At 39.3% G+C, this 17867-nt stretch overlaps 1 protein-coding gene across 10 annotated transcripts in view; it reads right to left on the reverse strand.

The window, feature by feature from the left end:
- Positions 1-17663, reverse strand: part of TFCP2 (transcription factor CP2) — a 49105-nt gene extending 31442 nt beyond the window's left edge. For 4 of the 10 annotated variants that reach the window (XR_011540443.1, XR_011540442.1, XM_070621341.1 and 1 more), the window contains exons 1-3: positions 16756-17588; positions 7577-7689; positions 6616-6708 (exon numbers count right to left, since the gene is read on the reverse strand). Coding sequence is in view for 6 of the 10 variants with exons in the window: in XM_070621341.1 (XP_070477442.1) it covers positions 6616-6632 (17 nt within the window). In the remaining 4 variants the exon portion in view is untranslated. Of the gene's footprint in view, positions 1-6615; positions 6709-7576; positions 7690-16755 lie in introns of all 10 variants that reach the window. The other 6 variants (XR_011540440.1, XM_008512337.2, XR_011540441.1 and 3 more) reach the window with 4 other exon arrangements.
- Between the last annotated feature and the right edge of the window lie 204 nt (positions 17664-17867).

A 17867-nucleotide genomic window follows, 5' to 3' on the forward strand; every position in this document is an offset into this window, starting at 1 on the left:
TTCTGTTATGAATAGATAGAGAATTAATTTGCATTTCTAAGGATATGCAGAACAGAAGATACCCAGTTCACTAAGCTTCAATCCTCAGGAATAACCAGCTTTTTATCATTATCCTCCAATCTGAAGCCAGAGGAAGCTTTAAAAACGTAAATCTAAAATGTCACTACTCTGATTACAACACTCCAGCAGCTTCCCGACAAAATCATGATAAAGGGCTAGCTCCTCAACAGCCCTCCCAAGGCCCTTCGAAACTGGACCCAGTTTGCCTCTTAGTCTCATGTCTGGTATACTTCCCACCTCTCTTCTGTTTTTAAAAGTTCCAGCTTACAAACTGCAGCTCCTTTCCCTTGCTCTCCTCTACTCCCACTCAACTGCTACCACTGATTTTTTACACATAAATTTGCATTTAACCCACAAAATAATGCTGTGGGGTAGGAGGAAATGTCTCCCCCTCCTTGTTTGCCAGTTGAAGATACTGAGGCTCAAGTAATTTGAGATGTTAAATAATTTGCCCAAGGTTACACAGCTAGCAGATAGCCAGACAAATCCAAGTTTACTCATCCATTCATTCAGTAAATACTTTGTGCGCACTTAGGTGTCTGGCACTGTTTTTGACAGTGGGAAAACAATAAAACAAATTTTATCCAAGTTGTATCCTTCTTCTCTACTACTCAATGCCTAGATTAAGCAGAAACTGTTCAAAACATTCCTGCAGAAAAAAATGTAATTGAAAGCTCCTTTAAATGCTTCAAAGATATTTCTAGAGGTGGTACACTCCAACGCTTACACATGGCTATTTGTGCAATTCATCCTAATAGAATGATAGTATCAATCAATTGATTCCAATAAAAGGACTCAAAGCTTTTGCAATGATTGATTCCCCTGCCCAGAAGTTGAATTTCCAGATTTCTGCCTGACTGGGTTTTTTTCATCATTCAGGTCTCTGCTAAATTGTCATGGCTACAGACAGATGTTCCTGGTCACTCCACCTAAAATAGATCCTATATATTTTCATCATGGCATGTCTTTCTGAAATTTCCTTCTCTGTCTGTCTATCTATCTATCTATCTATCTACCTATCTACCTACCTACGTATTTACCTACCTACTCCTCCTCCTCCCCCCATAAGAATGCAAATTCCAAGAGTAAAAGGACCTCATTTGTCTTTTCACCCTAGTATAATAAAGGCTGGCCATAGTAAGTACTCAATAAATACTGTTTAAATAAATGATTAAAATAATAATAATAATATGCCCACTAGAAGAATCTAGGTCTTTATAATTAGGCTATTCAGCAAACATGATTGGGTTACACTTGCAGATGAATAGTGCAGAAAAGGCTGCTATCATTTATCATCAAATCTGTCTTGAGCACTTGGCTACCTACAACCCCTGTGGAGAGCTCCTCGGTATTTCCATGTTACTTGCAATTGCCTCTCCACAACAATTTAACCAATTAAATCTCTCATACAACATTTTTAATTATCTTTCACTACCAAACCTACAAACCTATCTGCCCTTGACACTGTCTTCTCTTTTGACCTGATACAATAAAGACAAAGTTCCTCCTCCCAGAAAAGGCTGATCCTTTCCCATGGACTTGGAATCTGTCCGTTCTCAATTCCCAAGAACTTTATTCCCTTGATTGTCCCAATGCACATGCCATCCATCTCCCTCTTCCCACATCCCCCTTCAACTACTGTTACACTCCTCTGTAACTTTCATAACTAAAAGTCTCTACATATACAGAGTTTCCACCTCCTCATCTCTCTCTGATTCATTCCTCAAACCATGGCAACCAAGCTTTCACTCGAACACTCCATGGAAAATGCTTGTCATGGTCACCAATGACTTCCATGTAGCCAAACTCAAGTCATGTGACTTCTCAGGCCTCATCTTACTTAGACTCTCAGCAGCATTCAACACAGCTGTAAACTCTACATTTGCTAAGCACGCTCCTCTCTGGCCTCCTGAATACCCCTTTCCTGATTTTCTTCCTACCTTACCAGGAGCATCTCCTCAACTCCCTTGTGGCAACTCCTCTTCCTCTATAAAACCTCAGGACTTTTGGCTCTTCTCTTTCTACATTCCCAGATGCTCTCATTAATTCCCATACATTTAAATATCACCTTATTCTGATGATGCTCAAACATATCTACTAGGTCCAGAGTTCTATTTTGAACTCCAGATTTGCACATTTAAATACCCACCTAACACTGCCTCTTTGATGTCTCTCAGGGATATCAAATGGACCAGAACCGAAAGAGAACTCTTGATCTTCCTCCACACCTGCCCAGCCTACCTCCCCTCATGTCTTCTACTCTTCTATTGGATGGTGACACGAGCCAGCAAAATGCTCAAATTACAACCCTGGGAAGCATCTGAGATTGATACTTTTCTCTTATCCTCATGTCAACTAACAAGCCCTATGAATTTTTAACTACAAAATACATCTTGAGTTCATCTTCTCTTCAGTAGAGCACAGGAATTAACAGGGAAGGCTCTGGAGTTAGACTGCTAGAATTTAAATCACAGCAATAATAGCTAGCATTTATTGAGCATTTACTGTTTGCCTGACACTCTCCTAATCATTTTACATATATTAACTCATTTAATATTCATAACCACCTTATGAGGTGACTACTATTATTATTATCTCTTTTAAATTAATGAAAGAGAGGTTAAGCAATGTGCCCAGTTCTGATGGCGCCAGTATTCAAGCTCCTAAATCTGGTTCCAGAGCTCACTTATGCTAGGCTGCCTCTTGGAAAAAGGAGACTAAAAATAGGGAGATCAGTTCAAAGCTAACGCAACAGTCCATGTATGAAATAACAAAAATCTGAATCAGCAATGAAAGTACAGATACAGAGGGTCAAATTCAAGAAATATTCAGCTAAGACCTAACTAGAAAGTTACATCATGGTTCAAGGATCGAAAGACTGAATATCATAAAGATGTCACTTTTTCCCAAATTGATCTACAGATTCAATTCCAATCACTATCCCAACAGATTGAACTTGACAAGCTGATTCTAAAATTCCTATCAATGAGCAAAGCCAAGAACAGTCAAGGTACTCCTGAAGAAGAACAAGAGATTTACTCTGCCAGATACCAAGAATTACTTCAAGCTTTAGTAATTAGGACAGCATGATATTGACTTGGACAGACAAATTAACCTATATAACAGAATATAGAACCCATAAACCAACCTCACACTTACAGAAATTTGATTTATCACAGAGCTGGTATTGCTAACCAGGGAAGAAAGGATGAACTTTTCAATAAGTAGTGTTGGGAAATTTGGATATCTATAGGAAAAAAAATGGAATTGGATCCTTACCAACACCCAATACAAAAATCAATTTTTAAAAAAGTCAATTCTAGGGCTGGCCCACTGTCTGAGTCGTTAAGTTCGCGCGCTCCGCTGCAGGCGGCCCAGTGTTTCGTTGGTTCAAATCCTGGGCACGGACATGGCACTGCTCATCAAACCACGCTGAGGCAGCATCCCACATGCCACAACTAGAAGGACCCACAACGAAGAATATACAACTATGTACTGGGGGCTTTGGGGAGAAAAAGGAAAAAATAAAAAATCTTTTTAAAAAAAGTCAATTCTAAGTGGACTAAAGACTTAAGTATGAAAAACAAAAACGTAAAACCTTTAGAAGACAATATAGGAGACAGCATAGGAGAATTACTCTATGGCATTAGAGAAGGAAGAATTTCTTAGACAAGACACAAAAATCATACCTATAAAGGAAAAGATTGATAAATTATAATACACTAAATTAAGAACTTTGGAACCAAAGACATGTAGCCAAACTCATGTAGCCAAAGACACATAAAGTGATACGACAAGTCATACACTGGGAGAAGATATGGACTACACACATAACTCACAAAAGATGAGTATCCAAAATATATTTAAAATTCCTATAAGTTAATATGAAAAAGACCCCCCCCACACAAAAAAACTTGAATATTTACAAAAACATGAATGGTTAATAAACACATGAAAAGGTGCTCAGTCTCATAAGAAATCAGGAAAATGCAAATTAAAACCACAATAAAACCCACATCCACTAGATTGACAAAAATCAAAACAATGACTAAAGAAAGTATTGGCTAGAATGAAGAAGAACCAAAACACTTGAACTCCAAGGTAATCAGGAAAAACAAGTTAGCATTATCTTGTATGAAGATGCACAAACTCCATAATCCAGCAATTCCATTATTCCCACAATCCCTCTGCCTGGAATATCTTCTCTCTCATTCTTCACATGGCCAAATCCTGCTCTTCTTTCAGAGACCACCCTCAGGAGGTAGAAGTAGTCTTTCCATGTTCTGAACTCCGACGGCACTTTATCTGTAAGTGTTCTGGGCATATCATTTTCTAGTCTGCATCATACCTTTTTATATACATACCAGTCTTTACTTGCTTACAGTTTGGTAGAGAAGATGAGGACAAGAACCTCTGTGATTTATCTTTTAATCACTATAGCACTAGACATAGTGCCTGCATATGGGAGCATATGGAAAAGACTCAAAGCTACAGAATCAAGCTGTAGAAAACCTAGCATGTAGTTGGCACTCAAATATTTGTTGAATGAATGAATAAAAATCTGCTTAGTGACTGAGTGAATCAACCAGGACTTGTGCATTCAAAACATGAACCAGTGGTAAAAGGAAAATCAGAACACCAACTTGTGTATCCAAAGTCCCAAATGTGTATCCAAAGTCCCAAATTAATTTTTCTCCCAGATTCTAGCCCGATGACACATAGTGAGAGTCAACTATCCCTACAAATGGAAGGTACTACGAACAAGGCAGATAAAGAATGAGGGCATGGGGGCCAGCCCAGTGGTGCAGCGGTTAAGTTCGCACGTTCTGCCTCGGTGGCCCAGGGTTCGCTGGTTCGGATCCTGGGTGCAGCTATGGCGCCACTTGGCAAGCCATGCTGTGGCAGGCATCCCACATATAAGGTAGTGGAAGATGGGCATGGATGTTAGCTCAGGGCCAGTTTTCCTCAGCAAAAAGAGGAGGATTGGTAGCAGATGTCAGCTCAGGGCTAATCTTCCTCAAAAAAAAAAGCACAGAATGAGGGCAGGCTAGGAAGAGGTGGAAAACGGAAAGAGAAGGTAACAAAGAAGGAAAAGGAAGGCAGGGAAACATTGCTGGACTGTAGGTCATCTTCCCTAAGAATTATAAGAGGGCAAGAAAACTGTAAGCAAGCAAAGAAAAATCTACAAACCTTCAGTAAAAAGACAATGAATCACAGGACAACTTATTATTATGCAGTATTTCAGTCATCTAAAGAGTTTTGTAAAAATGTGTAAAAAATACCTGTGTACACTCCACTGAGCTTAAGAAATAGAGCACGAACAGGTGAATCCCCCTTTATCCTTTATCCTTCCCCAGTTATATCTCCCTCCAACTCTCAGAGGCAACAGTATCCTCAATTTGAAGTTAAACATTCCTACATATTTCTTGATATTTTTACAGCAGTGCCATCTTTTTTCTTTTTCTTTTTTTGGTGAGGAAGATTGGCCCTGAGCTAACAGCTGTTGCCAACCTTTCTCTTTTAGCTTGAGGAAGATTGTTGCTGAGCTAACATCTGTGCCAATCTTCCTCTATTTTGTATGTGGGATGCCATCACAGTGTGGCTTGATGAGTAGTGTGTAGGTCTGTGCCCCAGATCCAAACTCGTGAACCCTGGGCTGCTGAAGTGAAGTGTGCAAACTTAACCACTACACCACTAGGTTGCCCTACGGCAGCACCATCTTTTAAAAGTAGCAAACTTTTAAACTTTGTGGCAAAGGGAGGAATACACTGTCCATCACAAGAGACTCAGAACTAAAGGGAAAGCAGAGGAACAGTCAGTAAAAACTGACCAACTCTAAGACAAAAAAAGAGATGAAGATGTGGAAGACGGCTAGGTGATAGCTGAAGGGGAAAAGTGAAGGAAAAGAGTACTGAAAAAGAAGCACGGGAAAAAAAGAAACAACAAAAACCAGTTCTGTTCAAGAGACATAGTTGCCTCAGAAACTACTATACTACTTGCCTTTGAAACAAAATACAGTGAGAGTGAGCTCAGTTCGTTCACTCAACAATCAGCACAAACTATTTGTTAGGCACTGTTCTAAGGCACTAGGGAGACAGCGAGAACAAAACAAAGTCCTGCATCCATGGAGCACTGATTCTAGTTGGCGAAAGAGGCAAGTAAGCGACTAACATATCAGATATTGGGACAAGAGAAAGCAGAGCAGAGAAAGCCGAGTGCTGGTGAGGAAAAGAGGTACTTGCTACTTTATGTGAAGGTGGTGAGAGGAGGCCTCTGTGAGAAAGTGACATTTGAGCAGCAACCTAAAGCAAGTGAGGGATGGAGAAGACTATTTTAGGAAGAGCAACAGCAAACGCAAAGGCCTTGAGGTGGGAGTGTGCAGAGCATCTGAGGAACTGTAAGAAGGCCAGATGTTGCCACAGCAGAGCAAGCCAGGAGAATAGCAGACACGAAAAGTAACATGATCTGATCTACATTTTAAATAAAGTGATCATATAATTTATCATTCAGACAGGAACACTTTGGTGAGTGAAGGAGTGTGCTATTAATAGTTACCTCGGAACAATAGGCATCAGCAAGACCTTAATTTTAAAAGGCTTCTGTGTGGAGCCAGCTTGAAGGGGTTCCTCTGGCCAAATCTGGAACAATCTGATCAAAATACATAGTGATAGTAAAAGATTATAACCTATTGAATACAGTAAGAATCTATGAGGCTACACTGATAAATATAAATAAGAAGGGAAAGCTCTTTCTTACAGTAGAAAGTAAACTAATAAATGTCAAAGGAAAGGCATAATTAGGAAATCATCAGTTTGCAACCATCATAAAGATAACTGATTAGGGCAAGAATCATCAATAAATGCTAAAATGGGTGGGTGAAAGTTTGAAAAGTAATAGGATATTTACATAGTCTCCAAGTATCTCCCCACAAGATACTTATTAATTATGAAAGGCAAAATAATAAATTTACAATGGAGAAAATTGGCATATACTATCTTAACTAAATGGTCAAAGTTAACACTGCCAGTAATGGGACCAATCGATAGCATGTGCATCCTAATATGATATACAGAAAAGAACTCAGCATCACCTCTTACGTATTACTACACAAAGTGCATAACCTGAATCTAATCATAAGCAAACAACAAACTCAAATTGAGGGATAATCTACAAAATAACTGGCCTATACTCATCAAATTGTCAATATCATAAAAATACAAAGAAAGACTCAGGAACTGTTCTAGATTAATGGAGACAAAAGAAATAGGACAACAGAATCAACACATCATCTTGGATATTCTTCTATTGTAAAGGACAATATTAGGACAATTGCCAAGATCTGATAGATTAGATATCCACAGATTAGATAATAGTGGGTTTTTTTGTTTTTGGGTTTTTTTTTTTAGGAAGATTAGCCCTGAGCTAACTGCTGCTAATCCTCCTTTTTGCTGGGGAAGACTGGCCCTGAGCTAACATCTGTGCCCATCTTCCTCTACTTTATATGTGGGAAACCTACCACAGCATGGTGTGGCAAGCGGTGCCATGTCTGCACCTGGGATCCGAAGCGGCGAACCCCGGGCCACCAAAGCTGAACGTGCGAACTTAACGGCTGCACCACCGGGCCGGCCCCTAGATAATAGTGTTGTGTCAGTGTAAGTTTCTGATTTTGATCATTGTACTATGGTTATGCAAGAGAATTTCTTGTTTTTAAAACGTACACACTGAAATATTTAGGTGTTAATGGGCATCACATTTGCAAATTACTCTTAAACATTCAAAGAAAAATAATTCTAGGTATGTGGAGAGAGAGGGAGAAAGATAAAGAATATTCTTTTTTCTTTTCTTTTCTTATTTGATCCAAGCATTTAAGGAAATCTCTGTCAAGTCACTTGTTGATCACAGAGATAACAAAAGAGATTTCAGTGACCACATACAACAAGGAATATATTGTTTGGAAAAGTCACTCAACAAATGGATGACTGCAGCTTTCACCAAGCAACAACAGTAATCTCCACAGAGGGAGAGAATTCTGATTTCCAAAGTTACCACGTTACAATACTCAAAATGACCAGTTCTTAACAAAAAATTACAGAGCATACAAAGACAAAGGAAAGCATAGCCCACTGACAGGAAAAAAAGCAACTGAGAGAAACCATCCCTGAGCAAGCCCAGATACTAGACATACTAGACAAAGACTTTAACTGTCTTAAACATGCTCAAAGAGCTGAAGGAAACCATAATATAACTAAAGGAAATCAGGAAAATAACATATGAACAAGTAATGAATAGCAATAAAAAGAGAGAAATTATAAAAAGGAACCAAAAAGAAATTCTAGGCAAAAAAGTATAATAGCTAGAATTAAAAATTCACTAGAGGGGTTCAACATCAGATTTGACTAGGTAAGAGAAAAGAATCAATGAACTTAAAGATAGGACAATTGAAATTATCCATGCTAAGGAGTAAAAAAAAAAAAGATGAACAGAAGCTAAGGGGCCCATGGTACACCAACAAGTGAACACATTATGGGAGTCCCAGGAGGAAAAGGGGGAGAGCAAGAGGCAGAAAAAATATTTGAAGAATAGCGGTCAAAAACTTTCCAAATTGATGAAAGACATGAATCTACATATCTAAGAGCTCAACAAATTTCAAGAGGATAAATTCAGAGATCCACGCCAAGATACATTATATTCAAACTGGTGAAAAACAAAGAGAGACTCTCCAAGCAGCAGAAAGGAAGTGACTTATCACATATGAGGGACTCTCAATGAGATTAACAGCCAATATCTCATCAGAAACCACAGAGGCCAGAAGGCAGTGGAATGATAAAGTGCTGAAAGTAAAAACTATCAACCAAGAATTCCAAAATGAAGGAGAAATTAAGACATTCCTCAACAAAAGCTAAGGGAGTTCATCACAAGTAGACCTGCCCTACAAGAAATGCTAAAGGGAATCCTTCAGGCTGAAATGAAAGAACACTGGATGGTAACTCAAAGTCAAATGGAAAACAAAGATCTTACAAAGGTTACATAGGTAAATATAAAAGCTAGTATATTGCATTTTTGGTATTTAACTTCTCTTTTTGTTTCCTATATTATGTAAAAGACAAGTGCATAAAGTAATAATTATAAATATATAGTAACAAGCACACAATGTATAAAGATGTAATTTGTGACAATAACAACATAAAGAGAGGAAATGGAGTTGGATAGGAACAGAGTTAATGTATGTTCTTTATAACTGACATATCACATTATATTAGTTTCAGGTCTACAACATAATGATTCGATATTTGTATATATTGTAAAATGATCAGCACAATAAGTCTAGTTTAATGTATGTTCTTGCAGCCAAGTTGGCATCAATTCAAATTAGATTGCTGTAAACTTAGGATACTAACTATAATCCCCATGATAACCACTAAGAAAATAACCAAAATACATACCAAAAAAAGGATTTTCCTCTAAGATCAGGAATAAGACAAGGATGCCCACTTTCACCACTGCTATTCAACATTACACTGGAAGTCCTAGCCAGAAAAGTTAGGCAAGAAAAAGAAATAAAAGGCATACAAATTGGAAAAGAAGAAAAATTATCTATTTGAAATGACATCATTCTACATATAGAAAATCCCACAGAATCCACCAAAAAACTACTAGAGCTAATAAATGAATTCAGCAAAGTTGCAGAACACGAGATCAACAGAAAAAAAAAAGTTGTGCTTCTATACACCAGCAGTGAACAATCCAAAAAGAAAATTAAGAAAACAATTCCATTTATAATAGCATCCAAAAGAATAAAATATATAGAAATATATAGGAATATATAGGAATTAACCAAGGATGTGAAAGACTAGTACATTGAAACTACAAAACATTGCAGAAAGAAATAAAGATGACATAAATAAATGGAAAGACATCTCATGCCCACAGACTGATAAACTTAATATTGTTAAGATGGCAATACTCCCAACGCTATTTACAGATGCAATGAAATCCCTATCAGAATTCAATGGCCTGTTCTGTAGAAAGAGAAAAGCCAATCCTCAAAACTTTATGGAGTTACAAGAGGCCCTGAATAGTGAAAACAATAGTGAAAAACAAAAACAAAGGAGGACTCACATTTCCCAATTTCAGAACTTATTACAAAGCTATAGTAATCAAAACAGTGTGGGTACTGGCAGAAGCACAGACATATCAATCAACAGAATAGAACTAAGAGTCTACAAATAAACCTTTACATCTGTGACCACCTGATTTTCAACCAGGGTGCCAAGAACACTCAATAGGAAAGAATGAACAAATGGTGGCTGGGACAACTAGACAGCCACATGCAAACAAATGAAGCTGGACCCCTACCTCATTCCATATACAAAAATTAACTCAAAATGGATCAACAACCTAAATATAAGAACTTAAACTATAAAACTCTTAGAAGAAACCACAGGATAAATCTTCATGACCTTGGATTTGGCAATAGATTCTTATAGAGTTGACACCAAAAGCATGAGCAACAAAAGAAAAAATAGATAAATTGGACTTCCTCAATATTAAACACTTCTGTGAATCAAAGGACATTATCAAGAATGTGAAACCACCACCTACACAATGGGAGAAAATATCTGCAAACCGTATATCTGATAATGGGCTAGTATCCAGAATATATAAAGAACTCTTACAGATCAACAACAAAAAGACAACAACCCAATTTAAAATTGGGCAACAGACATGAACAGACACTTCTCCAAAAGAGACATGCGAATGGCCAATAAGCACATGAAGATGCTCAACATTATGGTCAATAGGGATACGCAAAACAAAACCAGAATGAGATACTACTCTGCACTCACTAGGATGGCTTTAATTAAAAACAAACCAACAAAAACAGGAAACGAGTGCTGCTGAGGATGTAGAGAAATAGGAGCCCTTGTATATTGCTGGTGGGAATACAAAGCTGTTCAGCTGCTGTGTAAAACAGCTTGGTAGTTCTTGAAAAAATGAAGCATACACTACATATCTATTAGAATGGCCAAAACCCAGAGCACTGACAACAACAAATGCTGAAGAGGACGTAGAGCAAAAGGAACTCTCACTCATTGCTGGTGGCAATGCAAAATGGTACAGACACTTTGCAGGGCAGTTTGGTGGTTTCTTACAAAACTAAACATACTCTCACCACATGATCCAGCAACTGTATTCCTTGGTATTTACCCAAAAAAGCTGAAAATTATCTTCACACCAAAACCTACACATGGATGTTTATAACAGCTTTATTCATAATTACCAAAATTTGGAAGCAACCAAGATGTCCTTCAGTAGGTAAATGGATAAATAAACTGCAGTACATCCAGACAATGAAATATTATTCAGCGCTAAAAAGAAATGAGCTATGCAGGAACATTAAATGCATACTGCTAAGTGAAAGAAGTCAAACTGAAAAGGCTAGATATTGTATGATTCCAATTATATGACATTCTGGAAAAGGCAAAACTACAGAGACAGTAAAAAGACCAACGGTTGTCACGATTTCGGATGGGTGTAGGGGAATGAATAGCACATAGGATTTTGGGGCACTGAAAATAATCTGCATTAACACTATAATGATGGATACATATCATTATATATTTGTCCAAACCCACAGAATGTACAACACCAAGAGTGAACACTACGATAAACTATAACCTCTGGGTGATTATGATGTATCAATGTAGCTTCATCACTGTAGATACAGAGCATATACCACTCTGGTGGGGGATGTAGACAAGAGAGGAGGCTATGCACGTGTGGAGGCGGGGGTATATGAGAAATTTCTGGACGCCTTCCTCTCAATATTGCTGTGAACCTAACACTGCTCTAAAAAAATAGTCTTTAAATTTTGGAGGGAACAACAAAAAAAGTTAAGCATAGAATTACCATAGACCCAGCAATTCCAATCCTAGGTATACACCCAAGAGAAACGAAAACATATGTCGAGTACAGCATGGTGACTATAGTTAACAAGACTGTATTGCGTATTTGAAAGTTGCTAAGAGAGTAAATCTTAAAAGTTCTCTCATCACAGGAGAAAAAGAAATTTTGTAACTATGTATGGTGACGGATGTTAACCAGACTTACTGTGGTGATCATTTCACAATATATACAAATATCAAATCATTATGTTGTAACCCTGAAACTAATGCGTTAGTATCAACACCGTATTATATACTAATGTACAATATGTATAATTTATAATATATATAAACTAATACAATTACACCTCAATAAAAAAATGCCTACACAGAAACTTGTACACAAATGTTTATAAACATTTCACGGTCACTTCTTTTATAAACATAACACTATATCAACGTTACTCATGATAGTCAAAAGGTGGAAACAACCTGGGAACAGCCCCATGGCCAAGTGGTTAAAGTTCCAAGCATGCTGCTTTGGCAGCCCAGGTTCATGAGTTCGGATCCCAGGTGCAGACCTATTCCACTCATCAGCCATGCTGTTGAGGCATCCCACATGCAAAATAGAGGAAGACTGGTGCAGATGTTAGCTCAGGGCTAATCTTCCTCAAGCAAAAAAAAAAAAAAAAAGAGGAGGATTGGCAACAGGTGTTAGCTCAGGGTGAATCTTCCTCACAAAAAAAAAAGTGGAAACAGTCCAAATGTCCATCAAGGGATGAATGGATAAACAAATTATGATATATACATACAATGGCATATAACTCAGCCATAAAAAAGAAGAAAGTACTAAAGTATTAATACATGCTACAATGTGGATGAACCCTGAAAACTTATGCAAAAGAAGCCAGACACAAAAGGTCACACATGATTCCATTTACAGTAGTCTCCCCCTTACCCAAGGTTTCACTTTCCAGTTTCAGTTACTGGTGGTCAATCATGGACCAAAAATGTTAAATGGAAAATTCCAGAAGTAAACAATTCATAAGTTTTAAATTTCGCATCATTCTGAGTAGCATGATAAAGTCTTGCACCATCCTTCCTGGGATGTGAATCATCCCTTTGTCCAGCGTATCCACACTGTATACGCTACCCTCCTGTTAGTCACTTAGTAGCCCTCTCAGTTATCAGATCAACTGCTCTGGTATCATAGTGCTTGTGTTCAAGCAACCCTTATTTTACTTAACAATGGCCCCAAAGGGTAAGAGAGTGATGCTGGCAATTGAGCTATGCCGAAAGAGAAGCCGTCAAGCGTTTCCTTTAAGTGAAAAGGTGAAAGTTTTTGACTTAATAAGGAAAGAAAAAATAGTATGCTGAGGTTGCTAAGATCTACAGTAAGAACAAATCCTCTATTAGTGAAATTGTGAAGGAGGAAAAAGAAATTCATGCTAGTTTTGCTGTTGCACCTCAAGCTGCAAGTTACGGCCACAGTGCATGATGAGTGCTTAGTTAAGATGGAAAAGAAATTATATTTGTGGGTGGAAGACACAAACAGAAAACATGGTCCAAATGGCGGCAACGTGTTGTGCCAGAAAGCACTGAGCCTGTACGAAGACTATAGCAAGGGATCCCCTGAAACACATGACACCAAGCCTTTTGCTGCAAGTAAGGGATGGTTACACAGATTCAGGAATAAGTTTGGACTGAAAGAGAGGCCACATTTCACATAACTTTTATTACAGTATATTATTATAATTGTTCTATTTTATTATTAGTTACTGTTAATCTCTTACTGTGCACAACTTATAAACTTCATCACAAGTATGTACATATAGGAAAAAACAGGATATATGGGGTTCGGTACTATCTGCAGTTTCAGGCATCCACTGGGGGGTCCTGGAACATACCGCCAGCATATAGGGGAGACTAGAGTATATGAAATATACAGAATAGGTAAATCCAGAGAGATAGACTGCATATTAGTGATTCCCAGGGAGAGAGGGGAGGGGAAACGGAGAGCAATTGCTTAACAGGTACAGGGTTTTTCTTTGGGGTGATTTAAATGTTCTGGAACTAGATAGAGGTGGTAGCTACACAATATTGCGAAGAAACTAAACGCCACTGAATTGTTCACTTTAAAACGATTAATTCTATGTAACATCAATTAAACCTCAACTTAAAAAAAATGAAATGAGAGAAAGAAAATTTTTAAGAAAACAAAACACAAAATTTAATCTTTTTATTCTTATAACAGTTCTATTGATACACAATTCATATACCATACAATTCACCCACTTAAAGTGTACAGTTCAATTTTATTTAGTGTAGTCCCAGAGTTGTGCAACCATCACCACAATTTTAGACCATTTTTATCACCCCTGCAAAAACACCAATACCTATACACAGTCACTCCCCATTCCCTCTTCCCCACAGCTCTAGTCAACCACTAATCTACTTTCTGTCTCTATCGATTTCCCTATTCTGGACATTACATTGAAATGAAATCATATGCTATGTGGTCTTTTGTGACCAGCTTCTTTCATTCAGCATATTTTCAGGGAATGTCCTTTATTTTAACTATAAAATTTGTGCCATGTATTAAAATGTATAGAAAATGTAAGGAGAATATTAAAGAACCACTTATGAAAAGAATATTACTGAATACAGCGGAAGATTAAGAATCGAAAACAGAAATCCAGTTCAGAAGAATCTTTATAAAATATAAACCAACACATCTGAAGCGAAACTATTACAAGATGTAGAAAATAAGCAAACGAGGGAGGGTAAAACAAATACTTTAAGGAAAATATTTTACAAAACAAATTGCTTGTCAAAGAGAACACTTTTCCTAACAAAGGTACAGGAAAAGCGATCACATGGTCTAATTAACAGAGGAAAGAGGAAAAGCAAAGGATCACTGTCTTTGTGTATAAAAACTCCTCCAGTCAGTGTTCCTCAAAATGTGGTCCCTGGACCACCTGCATCAAAATCACCTAAGAACTTGTTTAAAAAATCAGATTTCTGGTCTGTGCCCCAGTCACGGAAAATGGGGCCCTAGAAACTATTTTTAAGTACTCCAGGTGGCTCTCGTGAATACTAAAGTTTGAGAACCAATATCTCGTTAACACAAGTCAATACAAATGATTAAATGTATGTAAGAGTCAAGAGAAGTGACAAGAGCAAAAGGGATGAAAAAGAGGAAGGTAAAAAAACAAGGAAAAAATACTTAAATTATTGGCACAGTGTGCCCTGGGGAAAACATAAAGTGATGTTTGAAAACTCTTGTGGATTTGATGCTGGAAAAAAATTCTACATGTGAATATGCAAGCCATTCCACTAATACCTATGAAGGCCACTCAGGGTACGACACAGGAAAGTACTCATAAACGGAAGGTTGTGTGGTAGAGAGAAGACGTAGTAGAGGCGAAAATGTTTGTTGACAATGTGAACTGCTTTTATAACAAGAACACTTATACTTCATGATCGCCATCCTAAACTCCAATAACCTAGACAAAAACAAACTTTTTGCTGTGGTAATCTTTACACAAACAGCATAAGTTGTCAAATATTATGTCAGATACTGACACGCAAACTCAGGGTTGGGACATTTACTGTGAGACCAAGTTAATCTCTATTTTTATGGCCAGACTTACGTAAATAATGACAGGCAAAACTAGAGTTAAATTCCTCAAGACTAAGAGCATTTCATGATAGAACTCAAATTTCCCTAAAAATCATGAAAATATGTATACAGGGATAGCCTTTATTATCCTAACTGTAAGCAAAGATTCCTGAAGATGAACTATTAAGTTCTAACTCATAACTTTACTTCAGTGAGGAAAGCCCACTTTGGTTTAGCAGGGATAAGAAGTTTCAATTACATAACTCTCAAAGGATCTCACTATCAGAATGCAAAATTTGTCCTTCTCCATTAAAAAGCATCTTTCTCCTATAAATCCATAAACTCAAAGTGTTAAGTTCTAACGTCTCTTTTGATTCACTTATTGAGATTAAGCTTTAAAATACATCTAGAAACCCAATTATATTCCATCTAACTCTAAGATGCAGATGTTTCAACATTTCCAGACATGATTTTTGCACATCTTATAAATGAAACAAACTATCGGGGGAACGAAATACCTAATGCATGCAAATAAATCACGTGGCAAGTTATGCTGCTTTCAAAGGAGATTTTTATTTATTATCAACATTTAGCTTGATACATAAAGGTCCAGAAGCATCCAAAAGTTCTCTATGACACTTTTTCACTTCACAGCTTATATTTCAAAAATCAGAAACCACAGAATTAAGTAAAAGCTCAAAGCAGGCTAAGATATAGATGGGTCAACTTCTTCACCAAGGTCTCATTTCCTCCCAAAAAGCAGTCAACCAACGTTTATTAAGTCTCGGCTCTCAACTTCCCAGACATCCCTCACATGCTCAGTTTGGCCTCTTCTTCAAACAAGTCCAGCGCAATCTATCCACGCACACACACACACCATCAGCCTCCAGTCTCCCACACTGGCACAACGGCCTGTCAACATTCATCTGGTTGCTAATCAAGGGCCATTCTTCCTTCTTCCACTTATCCTGCACAGACTTGACATGTCTACAAGCTCTTGTTCCATTTCTTCCACAATACTCTACTCAAAGCAACAAAGGAAACAAGCTCCTTTTCCCCAACGGCAAACAGCTTCTTTAACTCTATACACCTCTTCTTTCCACTCCACCCCACCCCACCCCGCGCCCCTTATTCTCCATCCTGCCTTTGTTATTCAGAAGGTGCAGGGTCTGGGAAAATCTCACTCACCTCATGCTATAGGCACCAGCACCCAGTTCCTGGCCGATCCCGGAAAGACTAGCATCAAAGTCCTGCACCAGCCCGGATTCAATCACTTCATCGGCCAGAGGCAGCTTCAGAGCCCAGGCCATCCTGGCTCCTTCGTTGCCCCAGGAGACACCGACTCTTGTACAAAGGCGAGTAGTGTGATTCTACCCAATGGGGGCAGGACTGTAGAAAACTCCAAGCCAAGATCTCCCACACAGTACCTCCCAGCCGCCCCCAAGCCCAACCGCACTGCCCGCACAACCTAACTAATCTCCCGTACCCTTGCCTCCCTGCTCTTGGCTGCCCCAACTACCAAAATCCCTCCCCGCCAGCTCTCTGGAGCCGCACGAGGGCCCCTTTGCTTAACTAGTCCAGACTGCCCAGAGGCAGCGCTGGACTCCCACACTCGAGCTCCTTAGGCTCGTGGTGGGCACGTTGCTCTCCAAACAGCCCAGCAGCAGGGACCCGCAGCCTACCCGGCGCTCCCACGCCGTTCTCGCACCTTTCCCCCGGCCCCCGCCCGCTGGAAGCCCCCTCCCTCCCGGGACCCGCTCTCCTCTCCCCTCCAGGCCTCGCTTCCGGTCAGTCCCAAGATCACTTCCGGTCACCCCTGCTCAACCCCACGGCTCTTAGAACCAGATCCAGGTTTCCGCCGAGCCGACTCCCCTCCCTCTGCAGCCCCCAAAGGCCTCGAAACATGGAAAGGGAAAGTCCACCACCGGGGTAAAACCCAGACTCGCCGAGCTCCTCCACCACCCGCCGTGCCGCCGCCAGCCAATCATGGCGCCCTCTTCCTTTGCCGGTCCGGCGAACGTGACGTCACCCCGTCGTCCACCAATGGAGAAGAGACTTCGTCAGCGTCGGCAGTGATGATAGGCTAGCTACGCCACGACTCCCCGCCCCCGGAGATGGGCGGGGCGACCGAGGAGAGGGCCCGGCTGGCGTCAAGCGTCCCGGTTTAAACGCCCCTGCCTGTGACTACCTGAGTCCTGGCGTCCGCTACCTACCAAGTCGGCACCCTAAGGCGTGGGTGGAGCCTTGGCTCTAGTTGTACCCGTTCCACACCCAGTCCTGGCGGACTGTTGACCATTTAG

This window comes from Equus przewalskii, chromosome 5, assembly GCF_037783145.1.
Source record: "Equus przewalskii isolate Varuska chromosome 5, EquPr2, whole genome shotgun sequence".
In the NCBI taxonomy this organism is placed as follows: domain Eukaryota; kingdom Metazoa; phylum Chordata; class Mammalia; order Perissodactyla; family Equidae; genus Equus; species Equus przewalskii.